At 48.0% G+C, this 18,182-nt stretch overlaps 2 protein-coding genes across 2 annotated transcripts; both read left to right on the top strand.

Annotated features, from left to right (window-relative positions):
• Nucleotides 1–216: 216 nt before the first annotated feature.
• Nucleotides 217–1,459, top strand: LOC149329081 (uncharacterized). The gene is made up of 2 exons (XM_089562104.1): nucleotides 217–228; nucleotides 1,046–1,459. The coding sequence occupies exons 1-2, from the start codon at nucleotides 217–219 to the stop codon at nucleotides 1,457–1,459; spliced, it is 426 nt and encodes a 141-aa protein (XP_089418230.1).
• Nucleotides 1,460–9,371: 7,912 nt separating this feature from the next.
• On the top strand, nucleotides 9,372–12,247 carry LOC149329080 (uncharacterized). The gene is made up of 2 exons (XM_089562103.1): nucleotides 9,372–9,387; nucleotides 11,880–12,247. Exon 2 carries the CDS (start codon nucleotides 11,909–11,911, stop codon nucleotides 12,245–12,247), a length of 339 nt encoding a protein of 112 aa, XP_089418229.1. The 5' UTR covers nucleotides 9,372–9,387; nucleotides 11,880–11,908.
• The last annotated feature ends 5,935 nt before the right edge of the window (nucleotides 12,248–18,182 follow it).

The raw sequence follows: 18,182 nt of genomic DNA, 5'->3' as shown, positions 1-18,182 counted from the left end.
GTGCAGCGCTTCGGAAACACGCGTGAATTTGGGTTTCACTTTTCCTGCTACTAGCAACAGAAGTGGGCAGCGAATGACCAGCGTTCGTTAGCGTGTACGTCATGATGACGTAACGAGAGCCCAAGAAACCTGGAAGCTGCAAGGAGTATAAAAAGGGCCGTCGAACGCTCTGCATTACCACACTGCTCCGGACCTGCAGCGTAGACCAGCTTTGCCATGAACAGCCTGGTAAGTGTTGTAGGAATCTTGAACGAAGCGTTTATGAGTGGTAAAAAAATGTTTCTGTAGCTAATACTGCGCACCATTTGCCAGGATTAGGCAGCCAATTTTTTTCTTCGAGATATATTCTCGGTTAAGAAACACCGTGTTTCCCAGGTGCTGCTTCGTAGCCTCAGTTTTCCATATTCTTACAGCCTGGTATGTTCGTAAAACTTTTGAGATACTATTGGTGTTTCAATCGTCACTGACTTCACAGTCCGTTAGGGACTACGGTCCAACCAGCCTAAACAAGAAATAAGTGATCATCTATGCGCTAACGTCGCTTCTTTACGTTGTAGCTGACATCTTTCTTTTCTTAAGGCGGCAGCGCTATTAATCATTCTGCTGTGCATAAATACAATGCCCCAATGCATGCTTTCAGTTGTGAAGGTGAATATATGCAGCACCACAAGAATACCGAAGCATAGCATACGAAAACCTCTCATGCTTATAACGCAGCGAGAAACTTGACTTGCACCGCCGTAGCGTTCCCTGGTACGATGATACTCAGCAGTACCTGCGATGTATCGGCAGCGATCGCACTGCATTTCCCTCTTCGTAACACTTAGGTGAGCTCGTAGCCACTCTGCGGAAAGCAGAAGCCTCTTGTTAAACAGCTTGATGCACACTTTTTTTATTAATATCACGCAGCTTCTCTTTCGTGAATGACACACCCACCTCATCTTCATTCTCTGTTCCTTAAAGGGCCAGACTGCAGAGTGTACAATCTTGTGTAGCAAATGTCGCTAACAATTATGTTTCACTTCTTCGGATTGCACTGTTACAGATTGCCATCCTCGTCGGTTTCACTCTGGTGGCTTGTGCCTTCGCCGGTGGTCTGGGAGGCTACGGAGGTGGTTACGGAGGTGGCTACGGAGGTGGCCTAGGCTTCGGTGGGGACCTGGGCTATGGTGGTGGCCTTGGCTACGGAGGTGGAGGTGTTGGTGTCGGCAGCAGCGTGACACTACTGCGCGGTGGTCCCGGCTTCTCCAGGGCTGTATCTGGACCCGTCTTCGTCGTCAGGACTATTCATCACGTGGACCAGGTGAACCGTGGAGGTGCCATCGTGGCCCACAGTGGACTGGGAGGTTACGGAGGTGGACTAGGATTCGGTGGAGGACTCGGCTACGGCGGTGGACTCGGATACGGGGGAGGACTGGGAGGTGGCCTTAAATATGGAGGTGTTGGTATCAAGGGATAGGTGCGTGGTACTGCTTGACACGGTGAAAGAATGTGTGCGATGGTGGGCCGAGAACGCTTGTTGTGTGGTGATGTCGTTTCGGAGATGATGAGCTGGCAAATGGACGTCGGCATATGTGACCAAAAGGTGAAATTTGTACCATCTCCTCTGCTTGGACATAAATTGTCTACAGAAAGTCTCTTCTGCTTTAAGCAGGAAGTGTTCTGTTATGGATTGCGTCTGTAATATGGAAGAGTGACTTTAGTGATGTGCGCGAGGCATGCTGATGTGAAGACGTTAGGCTGGCTACTGATCACGAGTCATAAATAAAGTGATTTTGTTTGAACTCTCTCCTCCCTTTTCATTGCTTTTGACCCGGGGAGCTTTTAGTCTCCAAAACATCAGCCAGCGCCTGTGCCATATGAGACACTACATCAGTACACGACTTCAGGGCGAGGTCATGTCATCGAGTTCAACGTGAGCTTTGGGAAATTGGGTACCCGAAGAAAGGAACTTCGTGCACTGCAGGGAATGAGTTCTCCGTGCAATGCATAATTTTCGCGCCACTTTAAGCCCATAGAGGAAATATGTGAAAATGTTTCTGCTTTTCGCGGCTGCCGTGAAGTGCTACATTTATTGATTATTATTTACTTATACAATACTGCAGGACTTGGCGTGACCTAAGCAGGAGGGACATACAAATAATAATAATATAGCAGACCAATACGAGCAGAGATATAGATAAAAGATTATTGAACATTGCGCAGAATACAAAGCCAGTCCATCGTCTGTAAGGACAAATCACGGAACAGGTTGGTTCGCTCATATAGTGAAGAAATAAGAAATAACTGAACATCAAAAATTAGAGCCACATGACCTTTGATTTTATGTTATATCGCACTGATTTTTTATGGCTGTCGGAGCTGGTCGGTGTGAACGTAAGTAGTACTTTGCAAGTCAGATTTTCCAGCGAGAATGAAGAGTGGGTATTCATAATGGAACTTTCGGCGCTACAGTTCATGCACTCTGCTGTTTTCTCGCAACAGAAGTGAAAATATTCCCTACCTGTTGGCCGCCAGTAGCGTTCGCTACTGACGGCCAACAGATGGCGCCACTTGGTGGTATGTGTGCAGGAAATGAGGGCATATATGAACTTAAAGAAGTCTCTTTTTCCCAGAAGAAAAAGTGCGTTTGCATGCAAGTACGCACGAGCATATCTTTTGTTGCGATTACAGGCAGTTTTTGCATCACCGGCAAGTTGGTTTCATTGATGGCTGGGAAAATTTAACGATGGATGCATAGGGAACGATTGCTACCGTCTACTCCTTGCTATTTGCGTTTCTTTACTGGAGTAATTCTGGCCCATATTGCGTGCATAAGTGCTTCTGTTAGCGGTCCAAACAGGTGTACAACTTTTACCAAACTTTACTGGTCAGCGGCGTCCTGTGGTGCGCGCTCTCTGTTCATTTCAGAAGTGCTGTATATGTACTTACATATATATATCTCGCAGCAATAGTCAATCAAGTATCCCGAATGTTACTTATTGAATGTTAACTATTCAAAGCTTCACCAACAGTCGCGACCGGGATAACCCAGCTCAAGGAACGATAAAAATGCCCAAAATATTAAATATTTGCTCGGTAGCCAAATTGTTTATACCGTGTTTAGTTACAAAAAATTTTAGACTTATAATACAATTCATTTGATTGGGAGGAGGTTTAACGCCCAAAAGCGACTCAGGCTATGAAGGACGCCGTGGTGGAGGGCTCCGGAAAATTTCGATCACATGATGTCTTACACGTGAATTCTGGCGTCTCTAGGACTTCACTTCTATAGAAATGCAGCCGCCGCAGCGGCGATCGAACACGCGTCTGGCGGGTGACCACGAACACCGCGAACAAGACAAATCCTGTCTTGCTCAAATGAAGCGAAATACGATAATCTTTGTGCATCGCGAATAGAGGACAAGAAAGGTAGTGGAAGTGTGCCATATTGCCAAGACAGGAGGATGTGTCAGCGAACCATGCTATTGGGGAATAAATTTTCATTTTTAGATAGTAACGGCTTATCATCTTGTTTTTCTGTCTTGTTCCATGGTGTTTTCTTTTCTCGTTCCTTGGTTTTTAACACCTCATATTTCTTCTGAGCGCGAAAATAAATCGCTGTTGTTGCTAGTAGGCGCTTCTCCTGTATGGACTTCCTCACTTGTGCTTCCATATATATATATATATATATATGTGTGTGTGTGTGTGTGTGTGTGTGTGTGTGTGTGTGTGTGTGTGTGTGTGTGTGTGTGTGTGTGTGTGTGTGTGTGTGTGTGTTTCTTCTGCCTTATAATGAATTGACGGTAAGCGACAGAATCATAACTGTATTATTGCTCCGCTGATCAAGAGCACAAAAAGGCGCTGATAGTATCCTGAATACCGCCTTCAAGGAATGTACATGGTCTGTTCTGAAAGTAGTAGGACTCATTTTTTTAAACAAAATTTATTCAAGAGAACAGTACAAACGATTATAATTTTTCAAGGTAGCACCCTTCCGCACCTACACGCTGCTGCCAATGAGTTTTACAGTTTTCGTACTACTCCAGGACCGCCTGGACCGGAATGCTGTTTAGCTCCCTCGTCTCGGCCTGTTGAACCGCCTCTACCGGTCCTTGATGTTTCCCCTCGAGCGTCGATTTTATTCTCGGGAATAGAAAAAAGTCTGGCGGGGCCAAGTAGAGGCATTAGGGGGGCTGAGGCAGCGTTGCCGCCTTGTGCTGGACAAAAATTCGGGGTCCTCATTCAGATGATGAATGAGGGCCTTTTCCTCCTCTGACAACACTCTCGGCACCAACTTCGCGCACGCTTTCCTCATGGATAAGTTTTCTGTCACGATCCCAAAAACTTGGGTTTGAGTAATGCTCAAGCCATCAGCAATCATTCTGATACTCACCTATGATCACTGTTCAGTAAATGTTTCACTCGCTGCACATTTTCGTTGGTCTTGCTGGTCGAAGGGTGTCTGGAGCAGTCGTCGTCATCCACTTTTTCCTTACCTTCACGGAGCAGCTTGCGCCACTCAAAAAACATCTGGTCTACCGATGGCAGCGTCACTGTAGGCCTCCTTAATCATGTCGCGAGTCCCTTTGTCCGTTTTACCAAGCTTTACACAAAATTTGATCGCGTATCGCTGATCGAGTAACCGCTCCATGATTCTGCGTGACGAGACGTTTCGACAGGGGTTCACAGTACAAGCGACCGGCTTTCTGCAACGGCCGAGAGCCGACTGCCGATTTTCCCCAGCATTCCCGATATCCCCCTTCAACGATCCTGCACGCGCAGACCACCTCTCGTCCGCCCGTTCGCCCAGGAAAAAACCAGTCCTACTACTTTCAGAACAGACCCTGTATATTCGGCTCGGCAAACACACGATAAGGACATAGCGGTCAAATTTATTTACCTGATTAGCCAAATTTCGCTGATTATCTTTTTAACTCTTCACTCTATGCTAATATTGCAATGGCAGTATTAATGACTGTAAAGATCAATTTAACTCTTTACTTTATAGTAATATTGCAATGGCAATATTGAAGACTGTAAAGATTAAAAGCTAATACAGTTTGCACCATGTTCCTAAGTGCCACAGGTACTGAGAAATTGTCGATTGATTTTCAAACTTTTCGGATCTGATTCGGCAACTGAACGCTCAGAGTGCGCCGGAAATCTTGCCTGTGATACAGCGTAAGAGACTGACGAAATGACGACGACAACCGGCAGCACCAAGGCTAGCTCCGACTGCGGCAGGCAGGCGCTCAAGAAGAGCGCATAGTCACTGCCTCCGTGAGCAGCACGCGCTCTTTTTTCGTCCTGGCACTGAACTTAGAGTCACGCTTCATGCCGTCGGCGGCTTCGCAAAAGCAGCGCGGTGAGAGCGCGGCAGGTTTCCCTTTCCCCTTTGGCTCGGACAAGAAAGGACAGGTGGCTTATCGGCTCGCCACTTACTATTTTTCACCGGAATGTCTACTGGCCCGCTGCCAGCTGTCAATTCTGTTAACAGAACGTACTATCGGGGACAAAAGTGGTAATACTCCACGCAACCGGAGCCGGAGCAACGGAAAACTGCGTTTCAACGCCATCTGCAGGCGACATCTCGGACCCAGACAGCAAATTTGTGACCTTTATTTTCAGCAAGCATGTCGCTTGACTCGTTTCAATGTTTCGTGCTTTTGCTCGCCAAAATGCCGAGTGGTGCCGCAGCAGTAGCAATCTGGTGGCCGTCTTTACATTTTGTGTCTTCTTTTTTTCAACGCGCGTTCGAGATACGGGCTTGATGGCGGGCGCTCGCACAGTCATGATGCGATCCAATGACCGCGTGCGTGTGGCTAACTTGTCGTGGAAGCAGCGCATTTTTGAAACATTGAAACGAACCGAGCAACATGCCTGCTGATAATAAAGGTCACGGATTGGCTATGTGGGTCCGAGATGGCGCCTGTAGATGGCGTTGCAATGCAGTTTTTCGTTGCTCCGGCACCCGCCGCATAGAGTAATATAGAAGTAAAGAGCGGACACTCCCGTAGGCCCCAGCGGCCGACTTTTGTGCACAGCGCACCTAGCGGACCCGGGGAAACGCACTGGCCTCAGAGATGATAGGCATAAACAGGAATCTTGGAGGCTCTACTGTCAAAACCTGGTGGTGGGCATCTGCCCTTGACGCAGCTTTGTTGCCTCTTTGGAAGTGCTTAGGAAGAGCCGCCGCCGCCGCCTTTAAGGCCGACAGCTGCAGCTTCTTGTTGGACAGTTCACGGGGTGGAAGAAACAACCGTCGCAGCACCACAGCAGTACACAAAACGGACGGGCCCACGAAGCTTGCAGACGCCGCAAAAAAATACAGCCGCTCACACCGTCGGTCCGTCGCACACTGCCGCCTGGGCGTGCTTGCGCGTTGGCTTGACGCACTTAAAAGACGCCGCTGTTGCTGACGTAACTGCGGCCGTAGGCGCGCAGCGCACGTCACTGCAAGCCAAGATATGCCAAGACCATACTCTTTTTCCTTTTTTTATTTGCACGTTCAGTGCCATCTGGCGGAAACGGGGAAGCGCCGAACTCGGCCGCGAAAGGGCCCGAGTGTCCGCTCTTTACTTTTATGTTACTCTATGCCCGCCGCGTGGAGTATACCATTTTTGTCCCCGATAGTACAAGGCTACTGTAATACTATACATATCAACTCTGAAAGAGCATTGGCAGGGCAGGTGCAACCGCGATACTCGTTGACCAAGAAGGTGCAGATCTTCGTCGCCTGTACAAAAACGAATGGCAACGCTCGCCTCGTCTCAAGACTCTACGCATCCGAGAATCCTGGTCGCCCGATTCCTTCACATACGATGCTTGATAAAATGCACAAACTGTTCCGGACCACAGGATCTGTGCTTTATTCAAGGAAGGCAAAGGGTGCCAATTAGTGAAGAATTCGAGATAAATGTTCTAGCCTGCGTTCGTGCATACCACAAGGACAGCATCCGTCCAATCGCCGAGGCCGTTGGATCCTCCTGCTATTCAGTCTGGAGAGGGCTCAAGAAGCATAGTTTTTACCCTTACCATATATCTCTGCATCAGGATCTCAGTGAAGACGATTATAAAAAGCGGTGTGAATTCAGCAGCTAATCGTTGATCAAATGTCACGAAGACTCAAGACATCTAGAAAAGTTCTGCGGACGGACGAGGCCCACTTTTGTGACAATAGAAAGTCAATGTATGTACACAATGCCCCCTACTGGTCTGATCAGAACCCGCACTGGCTCCGGAACACCACTACCAAGACCGGTGGTCAGTGAATTTCTGGTGTGGCATTTACTCAAATCGAATATTGGGGCCGTCTGCCTGGAAGGAAATCTAACAGCAAAGTCATACGCGGTGAGCATTCTAAGTCGTGCTGTCAGCGAGTTAATGTTCGAGATCCCGTTAAGTGAAGTCCACGGCTCGTGGTTTCAGCACGACGGTCATTCCTTACGCCTTACAGCGCAGCGAGGAAAACTTTAATGTTGCGCTTGATGTTGAAGTGTGGTGGAGTGAGGAGCATATAACCCGAGAAATGAGACATGGTTATTTTACAGCAGGCGCTCTGGAAACATAATTGTTGCACTTTTAGTTAGCGTAAATTAAAGCAAGAGGACTGCTAAAAATATACCGTAAAACATGTGCGCGCTTGAGTGCGCTATCGGAAGAAAGTCGAACAAAACACGTCCAAATGAGTGGACAAATCAAGAGCAAGCAAGCAACTGAGTAAACAAACGCTGTAATAAGCAAGTGCATGGAAGTACGAACGAGCGGCGCTCACGAAAGCTATAGTAAATGCTACAATGATTAAAGGAACGAACTAACGAGCTAACTAGCGAAGGAACGAGCAGGGCGCTCAGCAGGTGAACGAATGAACGGGCCAACTAACGCACGAACCAATGAGCCAAAGGTCAAGAGAGCAAAAAAAGACGAGCGATGGTTACATGCTCGGTTATGATGCAGGCGCCGGAACTCATTCGTATAAGAGGTTCACAAAACACGCCAGAACTATCACCTTCTTCGCCTTCAACTAAACCAGTGCGAAGACGCTGCTTCACAAAACTGCAGTTGGCAACAAGCGGTACAGAAACAAAGCGGCAAAAGTGTTTTCTTTTTTGCATCATCAACAAGCTTCCGGAAAATGGCGTTCACAAAACGCACATTGCCCATAGAAAAGCCTCTCGCTACATGCCTCTCACTACAGCCCGGGCCGTCGAGCGAAAAGCCACCTCGCGGCATTTCTGGAAACTAGGGGACTTTATCTGAGAGCGGCGCGGGCCACTGTGTACTCACCCATGTATCTTCCACAGTGCGCGAGGGGTACCAAGTCAGCTCCCGATAGCGTCCAGTCTATCGAGCTTCCTTTCACCTGTTTTTCACTTCTACTACTGCGTCTCCGCTCATCCGTGCGATTTACCCCCTGCGCAGCCGAAGATCGCCGGGCGAGTTACGCGTATGTTTTGTCCCGAGAGTGGCAAGGTTTTAGACAAGCGACACGTGATAGTTCAGTTTTCACGGTAGGGCGACCAGTTACGCAGAGGAGCGCTATCTGATATCACTAATTCTCGCCACAACCACGTAAGGGCCATCGTGGAGCGCCAGTAGCTTCTGGTGCAAGCTGCAAGCTGCGGCGCATGACTGGGCGCCAAAGACAGACCATATCGCCCGTAGCGTAGATAACATGCTGACAGTGGCTATCGTAGCGCTCCTTGAAGCGCTCCGGTGAATCAACGGATCGCAGACGGGCAATCCGACGAGCTTCTTCAGCTAAAGACAGGATCTTGGCGATACAAAGGTTGTCACCGCCAGAAAATCGTAGGATGGTGTCCAGGGTGTAGCGCGGTGGGCGAGCGTACAGGAGGTAGAATGAACTGCGTCCAGTCGTTTCTTGAGATGCGGTATTGAAGGCGTATGTGATGAAGGGCAGAATGGTGTCCCAGTTCTTATGGTCAGAGTCGACATACATGGCAAGCATGTTGATGGGTTCCTTAAAACCGTTTGTCTGTGGTTTATATGGCATCGTGTGCCTGTAGGTAACTGTGCAAAACGTCGCAGCTATTCAAAGATATCGGCCATGAATTGCCGGACTTGGTCAATGATTGCGACTCGCCGTGATCCATGCCGTAAGAGGACAGAGGTCACAAGAAATAGCGACACTTTATTCGCGACAGCCGATGGTAGAGCGGCCCTTTCACGTATAACGGTGTAAAGTAGTCCGCACCACGTTTCTTCCACCGTGGTCCGCACATATCACGATCCAACGATTGCGATTTGGAGATTTGACAAAAGGCCCAAGCAGATCAGTTCCAACCTGCTCGAACGAAATGCTCGCAGCCCCCACGGCGGGAAAGACAAAGACCAAATGGCTCTCAATCGCAAGCTCTAACCCTCTCACGGCACTCGCTTTACTTAGTACCTTCAACCTCTCGGCGGACATCATGCGACTACTAATTGTTATACTACCAATACGAATACTAATTCTTATACTACCGGTACTACGACTAATAATTGTACTGCTACTATTTCTGTTACTACTTACCACCACTGCTTACTGCTTCCACCGCTGCAGCGTCTACTACTACCCTTATGGCAGATTCTTTCGGTTAACCTCCCTGCCTTTCCTCTTCTACATCCTCCTTATGGCAGATAGCCTCATGTTCATAAGGTGATGTAAATGGTGTGTTCTGAGTTCGACGTACTGCTACGTCATTTATATCGAAGAAATTTCCTTATACAACTAAGTAACTGCAGAACAAAAAAAAGGCATTAGGCCAGCAGAATAAAGGGCAATATTCGTACAGAGCAAACCTGCCAGAGAGACCAAAAGCATGACTAAACGGTTGAAAAAGATTCTCGTGCTTTCATTCCCGTGGCGCTGCGACAGAACAGAGATATTTCTTTGTTGCGATTGCTTCTAAGCATCACTCGTGACATGCTCGGAGCGCCCAACGAAATAGCGGCAAAAGCACGGCTGCGGAAAACGCGGAGTCGGGTAATTCTCGCAGTTTGAGTGAGTCGGGCCTTCAGTATTTTGCTCGCGTAGTTCGCTTGAGCATTTATGACCTTACTACGTCAAAAATTGGAATGCAGTGACAGGGTCGAAACCATTTCTTTTTTTTGCGCCGAATGAGAATACGCATGCACTTTTTGATACTAATCGCCTTTCTGCTGTGAACTAACTCATAATGAACAAACTAGAAACGTGGAAGGGAAAAGAATATTTTCCTTCCAATGAATCCTCGTTGTAAAGTTTTCCGGAGCAAAGTAAGGAATCTTGAATTGAAGCAAGTACAGCCTTGGTAGAACGTTCAGTACTCTAATTAACAAAAAACAACAGCAAAAGCCCGCTGCCAAAGCTAAGCATTTATTCATGAGTAGACGTCGTGCACTGTCTTTCGCAGTCACCAGCTTGTGGGAAGCTGTAGGCAGCTAATTTTAATGGTGAATTAAAGTGTAAACGCCTTTCATTTCCTCGAAAGCCGCTCTATACAGAACCCTAGAGGCTGATTTAGTGCGCCATTTCAAAGAGCGGAGAAGTAGTTGCCATTCTTTCGGCATCGTGATCAATAGCCGCGCCTTGCACCATCAGGGCGCCATGGTAATAGCATATAATAGTATATCGAAAACCGCAGCGACGGCAGATGTTTTGTACAATTCTTTCAAGAATTTGAACGTGGAGAAAAGGTAAAGAAAATGCTCATTCATAAAGAGCACAACAGCCAAGCTGTGTAACAAATGGGGCCGTTTTTCATTGCTTTTTATCGCCTCGTTTCACTTCGCTGTGCCGTGCACGGCGGCAGCACGGCAGACAAGTAATAAGCCGTGCAGACCATTCTTGGAAGCCCGGCTTCCCATCGTTCTAGAATCAGTAATCTACTCAGCATTCCGCGCATTCTCCGCGCATTCTTATCCAGCGTGGTGTTATGCGTTGGGAAAGCACGTTAATTTGAGTTCAGTCTACTCCACGCCAACAGCACAAAAGCGGGACGAATTGCGTTGTTTCGTTAGCGGATACGTCCCGATGGCGCAGCGACACCGAAGAAACGTGGAACAGGAAAGGGGTATAAAAAGAGCCATCGCCATGGCCAGAACACTGCAGTCTCACAGTACCGCAGCGCAGAACAGCATCATCATGAGCGCTCAGGTACGTCTCCTGTAGACTCTCGGAAATAAGAGCAGCTTACTCGTAGAACAAAGTTTAGGAAGCCATTATTGCCTGTGAAAATATGTTCTTCCTATTATGCTCGGGTCTACAGATGTGTTTTGTGTGTTAGGTGTGTAGGTAAATGTATTCTCAGCAAAAGTCGTGTCCTTTACACCAAGGCGCCCCCATGATTCATAACCTGGCATACGCTTAGTTAACCTAAACGGTGTAAGGTATCGTATCCGAATAACTTGACTTTAGGCAAGCGGGAAGCGCTCGGTACTATGCTCCCCCAATTCGTTATATTTGAAATTAAATCTTTACGTGGAGAAACATCCTATGAGGAGCTAATCTCGTGGAGCATCGCATATAGCACACATGCACTGCAACGACACAGGCCATTTATACGGTATGCTAACAGCATACCTCTTGAGTACAGTCGTGTTCAGCACTAACTGCAACGTAGTGGCGGAGACCGTATCTGCATTCGCGATTAAGAATGCGCTACGATCCACGCCATGAAAACCTAGCCTCTTCAAAAGGCAGTCGCAGGCACAAACTCCCTCTGTCTGGGCGCACAAATTGCATCGCCAAGAAAATACAATCTCATATTAGGGTATGCAAGTCATAGTGTGTTCGAGTGCTTCAGAATTAAGCAAAACCTGCTCTACCTTCGCGCTTTTTACGCAAGCTTCTTCGGTCCCTTCATGTATTTGACGACTTTGCTTCATCGTTCTGCGACCATCACAGGTAGGCTCAGTTATTGGTCTTGCACTGGCGGCTTGCGCCATGGCCGGTGGTCTGGGAGCCTATGGAGGAGGCTACGGTCTGGGCTATGGAGGTGGCCTAGGCATTGGTGGTGGCATCGGCGCCGGAGGTGTTGGAGTCGGCAGCAGCGTGACGCTCCTGCGCGGTGGTCCCGGCTTCTCGAGGGCAGTAGCCGGGCCTGTATTCGTCATCAGGACGATACATCACGTGGACAAGGTGCACGGAGGAGGCGCCATAGTCGCCCACAGCGGACTCGGAGGATACGGCGGCGAACTTGGCTTCGGAGGAGCGCTCGAATACGGTGGTGGACTCGGCTATGGAGGTGGCTTGAAGTACGGTGGCTACGGTCTGAAAGGCTAGGTGTGCGTCTGTGCGACGGTGTTGCGGCAATATTTGTGTGCAGTGAAGTCATAAAAAGCACGCCAGCCTTTGGACATGTTCACATGTGCGAAAAAGGTGAAATTTCGACCTTCAGCCTTTCTTCGCCGAAGATTCTCTTCTCAGTCACCATTTGAATGACACATAAACGCTGTAAACTTAAAAACAGAGCGCTGTAATGTGAAATTCAACTGATGAGCTGTTAAACGTTCACTGTGAGGTGCGCCAAGCTTACGGCTCTCAGGAAGACTAGCAGGCATCAGATAAAGAGACGCAAATAAAGCGTTTTTTTTAATGACAATTTTGTCCTTTCTTTGACGTGATGATGGATTTTTATGGATCAATGGCATCTGTGGCCGAACAGCGCCGTGGAACAAGGTTTTCTCCTCTGCACGAGGTGGGGTCAAAGCCCCATTTCTCATTCATTTCACACTAAAGAAGCCGAACAACTGTCAGGAAAAAGCTTCCACTCAATGCATCACTGCTGGGTACCCGGAAACTCTGGGAATCGAGCCCTGCACCTTCCGTATGGGAGGCGGATGCTCAATCGACTAGGCCACAGCTGCTGTTATTTGACGTAGCAAAATTTTCACATTATAATTGACACTCACTAGCTGTACAACAGAAAAGACAATATAATCTTGATTTTCTGGACGGTTTTCTGGAGTGCGTCGTTATGATGACGAAGATGACCGCTAATAACGGAAGGACATCTTTGGCCAAATGGAACCCTGTAACAAGGCACTTTTGTGTAGATAATGCAGTGTCATACATCCATTTTCAAGCACTTTGAAAGGGGGAAGTTCGTACCTCAGATATCTATGGTGGGTACCAGGTGGCGCTTGGGGAATCGAACCCCGCACCTCCGGGTATAAGGTGGGTGCTCAAGGAGTTATGCCACCGCCGTTGTGAGGGGGGTATCTTGAGTACACGAAGAACGTCATTAACTGTAGGGAATGAATTTCATAGCACTTACAGTTCAAGTGCCAAGCGCCGACGTTAAGCAATCAAAATTTTGTTGTAGAAAAGTGAATATATTACTGCTTTTTTTATACCTGATGTGACCTAAAGACATCTTACACGCGCGGGCATTGCTCGGCAGTTGGAATCGGGACCGAAACAGCAACAGGAGGAAATTCCCTCTCAAATTATTTCGTAGTTGGAATAGAATACGGCGGGGGACTTATGTATACTGGTTGCTTACCCAAGCCTACACGTGTCACCCAGACGCTTCGTTCACAAACCACATGCTTTTTCGCTATCATGGCATCTAGTGTTAGCTTCATAAAACTAATACTTGGTACTGGTGCAGCTGCTAATGAGGAGATCGCTATCTATAAAGCCGGTCGTGGTCCTCACCTCGAGCTTTACTACCTATGCAGCACCCATTCCCTTCTATTCATTCCACAGAGATAGCTTTCTTCATGCTCTAGGAGAAATAACGCTATGTGGTCATCCAATCTTAACAAGATGCATTTAGAATGTACCTTATTCCCAGAATCGCACTCAAGGGGCTAGGAACCTGATGCAACCAGGACAGACAATGGTCCGTTGGAGTCGGGCCCGGCGGGACCGAAGGCAATGCGTTCAGCATCTTTAGCAAATTCCCGAATGAATAACTGGTTAGGTCGTTGTTGCTCTTAGGTTCCGGCGAGCGTAGTTGTCTTGGTCTGCGACGTCTTTGACGCTTTGTTAGCCGTTACTCTTGAGGAATGCGGCAACCTTCACGACGCCAGGTGTTGTTTCGGTATTTGCTGTCTACAGCAGCTTTACTATACTATAATCCATCGTGGGCGGATAAGATTGAGAGACATGGAAGAGGCGTTTGCAATGCAGTGGGCGTAGTCAAGCTGGTAATGATCATGGAACTGCCTTAGAAATATAGCTTGTGAGAAAACAGTGATTGGTGTAGCTTGAGCAGCACAGCAATATGCGCAAATATGATCTGCAAACCAAATGTTCGTGAGCAAGAAATAGATATCCAAGAAAATATAACAACCTACAAGAGCTTTAAAGCTGAAGAGTAGATTAAAGAAAAATGTTTGTGTATACGATAAAGGGTCTAGGCGAGTTAGGCCGAAAAGCTCTCCCGCAACAGGCTTCAGTGGACTGTCACAGCAACGGCACGGGCGCACTTCGCATCTCCTTGGATGATTAGGCTTCTTATGCTACTCAATGAGAAGGTCGCGAGAGGCTGGACTCAATGTTTCGTTTGCCACTTGAGCATCAGTGATGGTGGCGGTGCAGCAGCCAGGTGTTATTTCAAAGCCGTGCGCAGATCATGCCGCTGTAGGCGGTCCTACTTCTATACGGGCCAAACCGGAGGAGGCGCGGGACGCGTAAATCGGTGGCCACTTCAGACTCGAAAACGTCGAATCAGCTGAAGTCATCTGCCGAATTCGGCAGGATCGTGAATGTGACACAATCCAGCCGTACGTGAATCGGAACACACGCACCAACCAAACATCGTCTCCAGATGAAAGCGGCGTGTAATGTGTACTACCGCAAGCGTAAAAGAGAATACTGCAAATAGCCTGTCCCTTCGGCGTGCTTGCGCCGTTGACTGCGGCGCTGCCTAGTAAACACGCGCTGTCGGATGAACAGCATCAACAGCACCGGGTACGCCACCGCAGGAACATCTTTTGACCAAATTCTTCCAGTTAGGAAGAAGCTTGTCCTGTGCAGTAAGTTTACTTTGATACTCACGTTGATATATTGTAGGCTTTCCGCAGCCAAGATTCCTGTTCTCCCCTCTGAGGACTATTGATTACGTCATTATGCGTGAATAGCGTAGTGTGCGCATCGTCGAGAAACGAAGCGTGGTGTCTGGCCACGAAAATCAGTCTTCCTAAATGGCGACGATATTTTCGGCAAGCGCATTCCGTGTTTAGCGCTTGGAGGTCCGTTACGAACACGATTCTCGGTATGCTGAAGCACAACGGAGTGTCTCTCACGTAATGCATCTTGCAGGTGTTAACAAGGTCTGTGTGCATAAAAAAATATGTGCCTTCATTGCAAAAAAATTTGCTTAGTAACCTCTTCAGCTATTATCGCCAGCTCAATTATTATAAAAAAAAAGAAAACACAAAAGTAGGTAAAAGGTGTAAAAACAGAGACAAAACAAAACGCTCCGAGTCTTAGGAAGACTACACCTTGGAAGCGCGCGCCATATCGCCATAAACTCCACAGTTGGGGAACGGTGGCTTCGTGCATTGAAACGCTTTGGCGAACGTCTTGGACGAGCGCACGACATAGACGAGAGGCTTCCTAGACGCCGGTGGTTCGCCGCAGTAGGCATGTGCGAAACGTAGAAACATGAATCTCTCCAGGTGCGCAGACCTGCCGTGTCTGGGAGCGCCCAGAGCCGCGTCGAGAGCAGCCTCAATCGCCCAGGTCAGTCCCGCGTAACGGGTCCAGTGCAGCCCTTGGATGGCCAGGTTCATGTGGCTTAGCGCGAACGTTGCGAAGCAGGACATGACCTCGGTCGACGTGAGGGCCTCCTTTGGAACACTCCGCACGAACAGTTCTCTGGCCACCTTAATGCCGACGGTAGCGTAGTTGAGGAACGGCTCCGTTGCATCCGGGTAGAAGTAAGGAGGCCGGAATAGCTTGGGTTCTAGTTCATCCGAAGACCAGCTGTTGGCTGGCTCGACGGGGACCAGGACGCCAGTGTTTCGCGTGTAACTAATCAAGTTAAGTACAAAGTCGCCGCCATACTCGCCTTCCAGCGCTCCCTCAGGCATTTTTTTGGGGTCGTCGAAGTGTCCTGCAAGAAGAGTTCAGAAGGTTCCAATAAGTAGTCTGCATTCTGTCGCTCCACCAAAAATCACAATACACTTTAGTAAGATATCGCAAAAACGTTCCCGAGGTATCACATTACACCTTCCTGGGGATGTAGGCCCGGTATTCAGCATAAAACTAGTTTCTGTCTATAGGTGAGGACAACAGATGACGCCACTCGTACACTCTCTATGGCAACCTTCTCGGCAGCCTTCCTCTCTAGCCTATTACATAGCGCCGCGAATTATTACACCATTAGTAATCTTGCAGGCACTATACCCTTTTCTCGTAGTGATGGCGCGAGACTTCTCGCTACTAAAGCCTAGCAGACGCAACGCTCTTTGTGGTGTGATCGGCGGCGTCAATACAGGCCCCTCTATCGCATTGACCCCGTTTGTGAATTCCGCATGCCCCGGAATTTAAATAGACGTGACTGTAATTGCCTGCACCGAATTCGTCTGGACGTTGCCTTTACTAAATTCTATCTTTATAAAACTGGTGTATCAAGTAGCCCTCTGTGCCCGACATGTGGTGTGCGCGAAGATATTCGACACTTGATATGCCACTGCCAAATCTTTAATACTCATAGCAAGGCACTGTTAGGTGCTTTAGGACATCGTCAGGACGACCCCGTGCACCTGGAGCATGTCCTTGGACCCTGGACTGATGCGACTTCGGCTGAGCGAGGGACAAAAGCTTTCTTAGTTTTTCTAAGGGACACGGATTTAGTGGACATACTTTGATAGTCATCTAAGGGACACGGTTTTAGTGGACATACTTTGATACTCATTGTGTGTGTGAGAGTGCGTGAGTGCGTGAGTGTTGAGTATGTTTGATGTCACATTTTTTTTTTCACTCTTTTCTTTCATCCTCATCTGGAGTAGCATGCTCAAGCCTATAACCAGGCAGACCTCTCCATTATCCATTAAAGTCTCTTTCCTCCTCCTCCTAGTGTTCAATAGCAAAAACAATTTATGTAAGACTAAAAGGAGAGGTGCACTCAACGAAAACGAGAGGTGCTCGAAAAGATTGCACACACCTACAAATGTCCTTCAGGCAAAGAAACCGATTGAAAGCTTGAGGAGGCCCTAAATCGCTTCTGCCATTTCGGATGAATTGTCCGTAATATCTGCGTCACCCAGAGTGGCCGCAAACACGCTAGAATACTGACAGAGAATGTTATAGACGCAGCGTACACCCAATATCCCGCTGGTACCATTGGGGGAAACGAATTACTAATTATATATTATTCACCTGAGAGGAAACAAAAACATAAGGGATGACTGCTCGCATTACGAAGAACAGAGAATTTTATTTGACGTCTGGATATCTGTTCACTAGAAACGTAGCGGGTAAAATTATTCCAAAGCAAAACCAAAGCTTTCACGTGGGTCTACCCCTCCAATCCCCAACCCAACCCGGGAGGACTGGGAGGCGACCCTGCTCGGCTGCCACGACTTACAGGCTGAACAAACCTTAGTCGGGCGCGCCCGGGCGTCGGCCATCGCCACTGGGGTCCCAAACTAGGGACCTCCATCTAGTGCTTGTAAGGATCGGTCCCTTACGGTCTGATCCAAACATACCTCCTGTTCCTTCCAAATACATGTTTTCACCCCCAACACCCCTATTATTATGAGGTTTGACGTAGAGTACCGGTCTAGATTCCTGTATGGTCAAGATAACGCTATCATATTGGGATCGGAAAGCTTGGCTTAAGTAAATGAAGCGATGCTTAAGTCCATGCGCTTGGTGTCACGTGCGTTGACACTGAATGCATAATGAAACATATATTATAGTAAACACAATTTTCGGGTGTTTTTCAACAAGTTGTCGAAAAGTTTCGACAAGTGCTGCGACCTGTTGGGCATTTTGCTTAACTGATTTGGTTCGGAGGCTTGCGCTCTCTGCGTTGCGCTTTCGACCCAATGACTAGTACTACATTCAAGAAATTGAAGAAGAGCATGGTATTTGCTCGCATCTTCATGATAGCAGGCACTGCGATTTCTACCGAATATCCGGTTCCACAACACTAACCGAGACCCTTTTTTCCAACGGCGCGAAGAGATATAAAACATAAAAAGGTGGTAAGGGACGTAACGAACTGTTTTAATATAGCGGCTCGTTTTTATGCACCGGG

This window comes from Amblyomma mixtum, chromosome 9, assembly GCF_055824585.1.
Source record: "Amblyomma mixtum isolate Tamu chromosome 9, ASM5582458v1, whole genome shotgun sequence".
Taxonomy (NCBI): Eukaryota; Metazoa; Arthropoda; class Arachnida; order Ixodida; family Ixodidae; genus Amblyomma; species Amblyomma mixtum.
The sequence above is the reverse complement of the archived record's forward strand: the minus strand, read 5'-3'. Positions and strand labels throughout refer to the sequence as shown.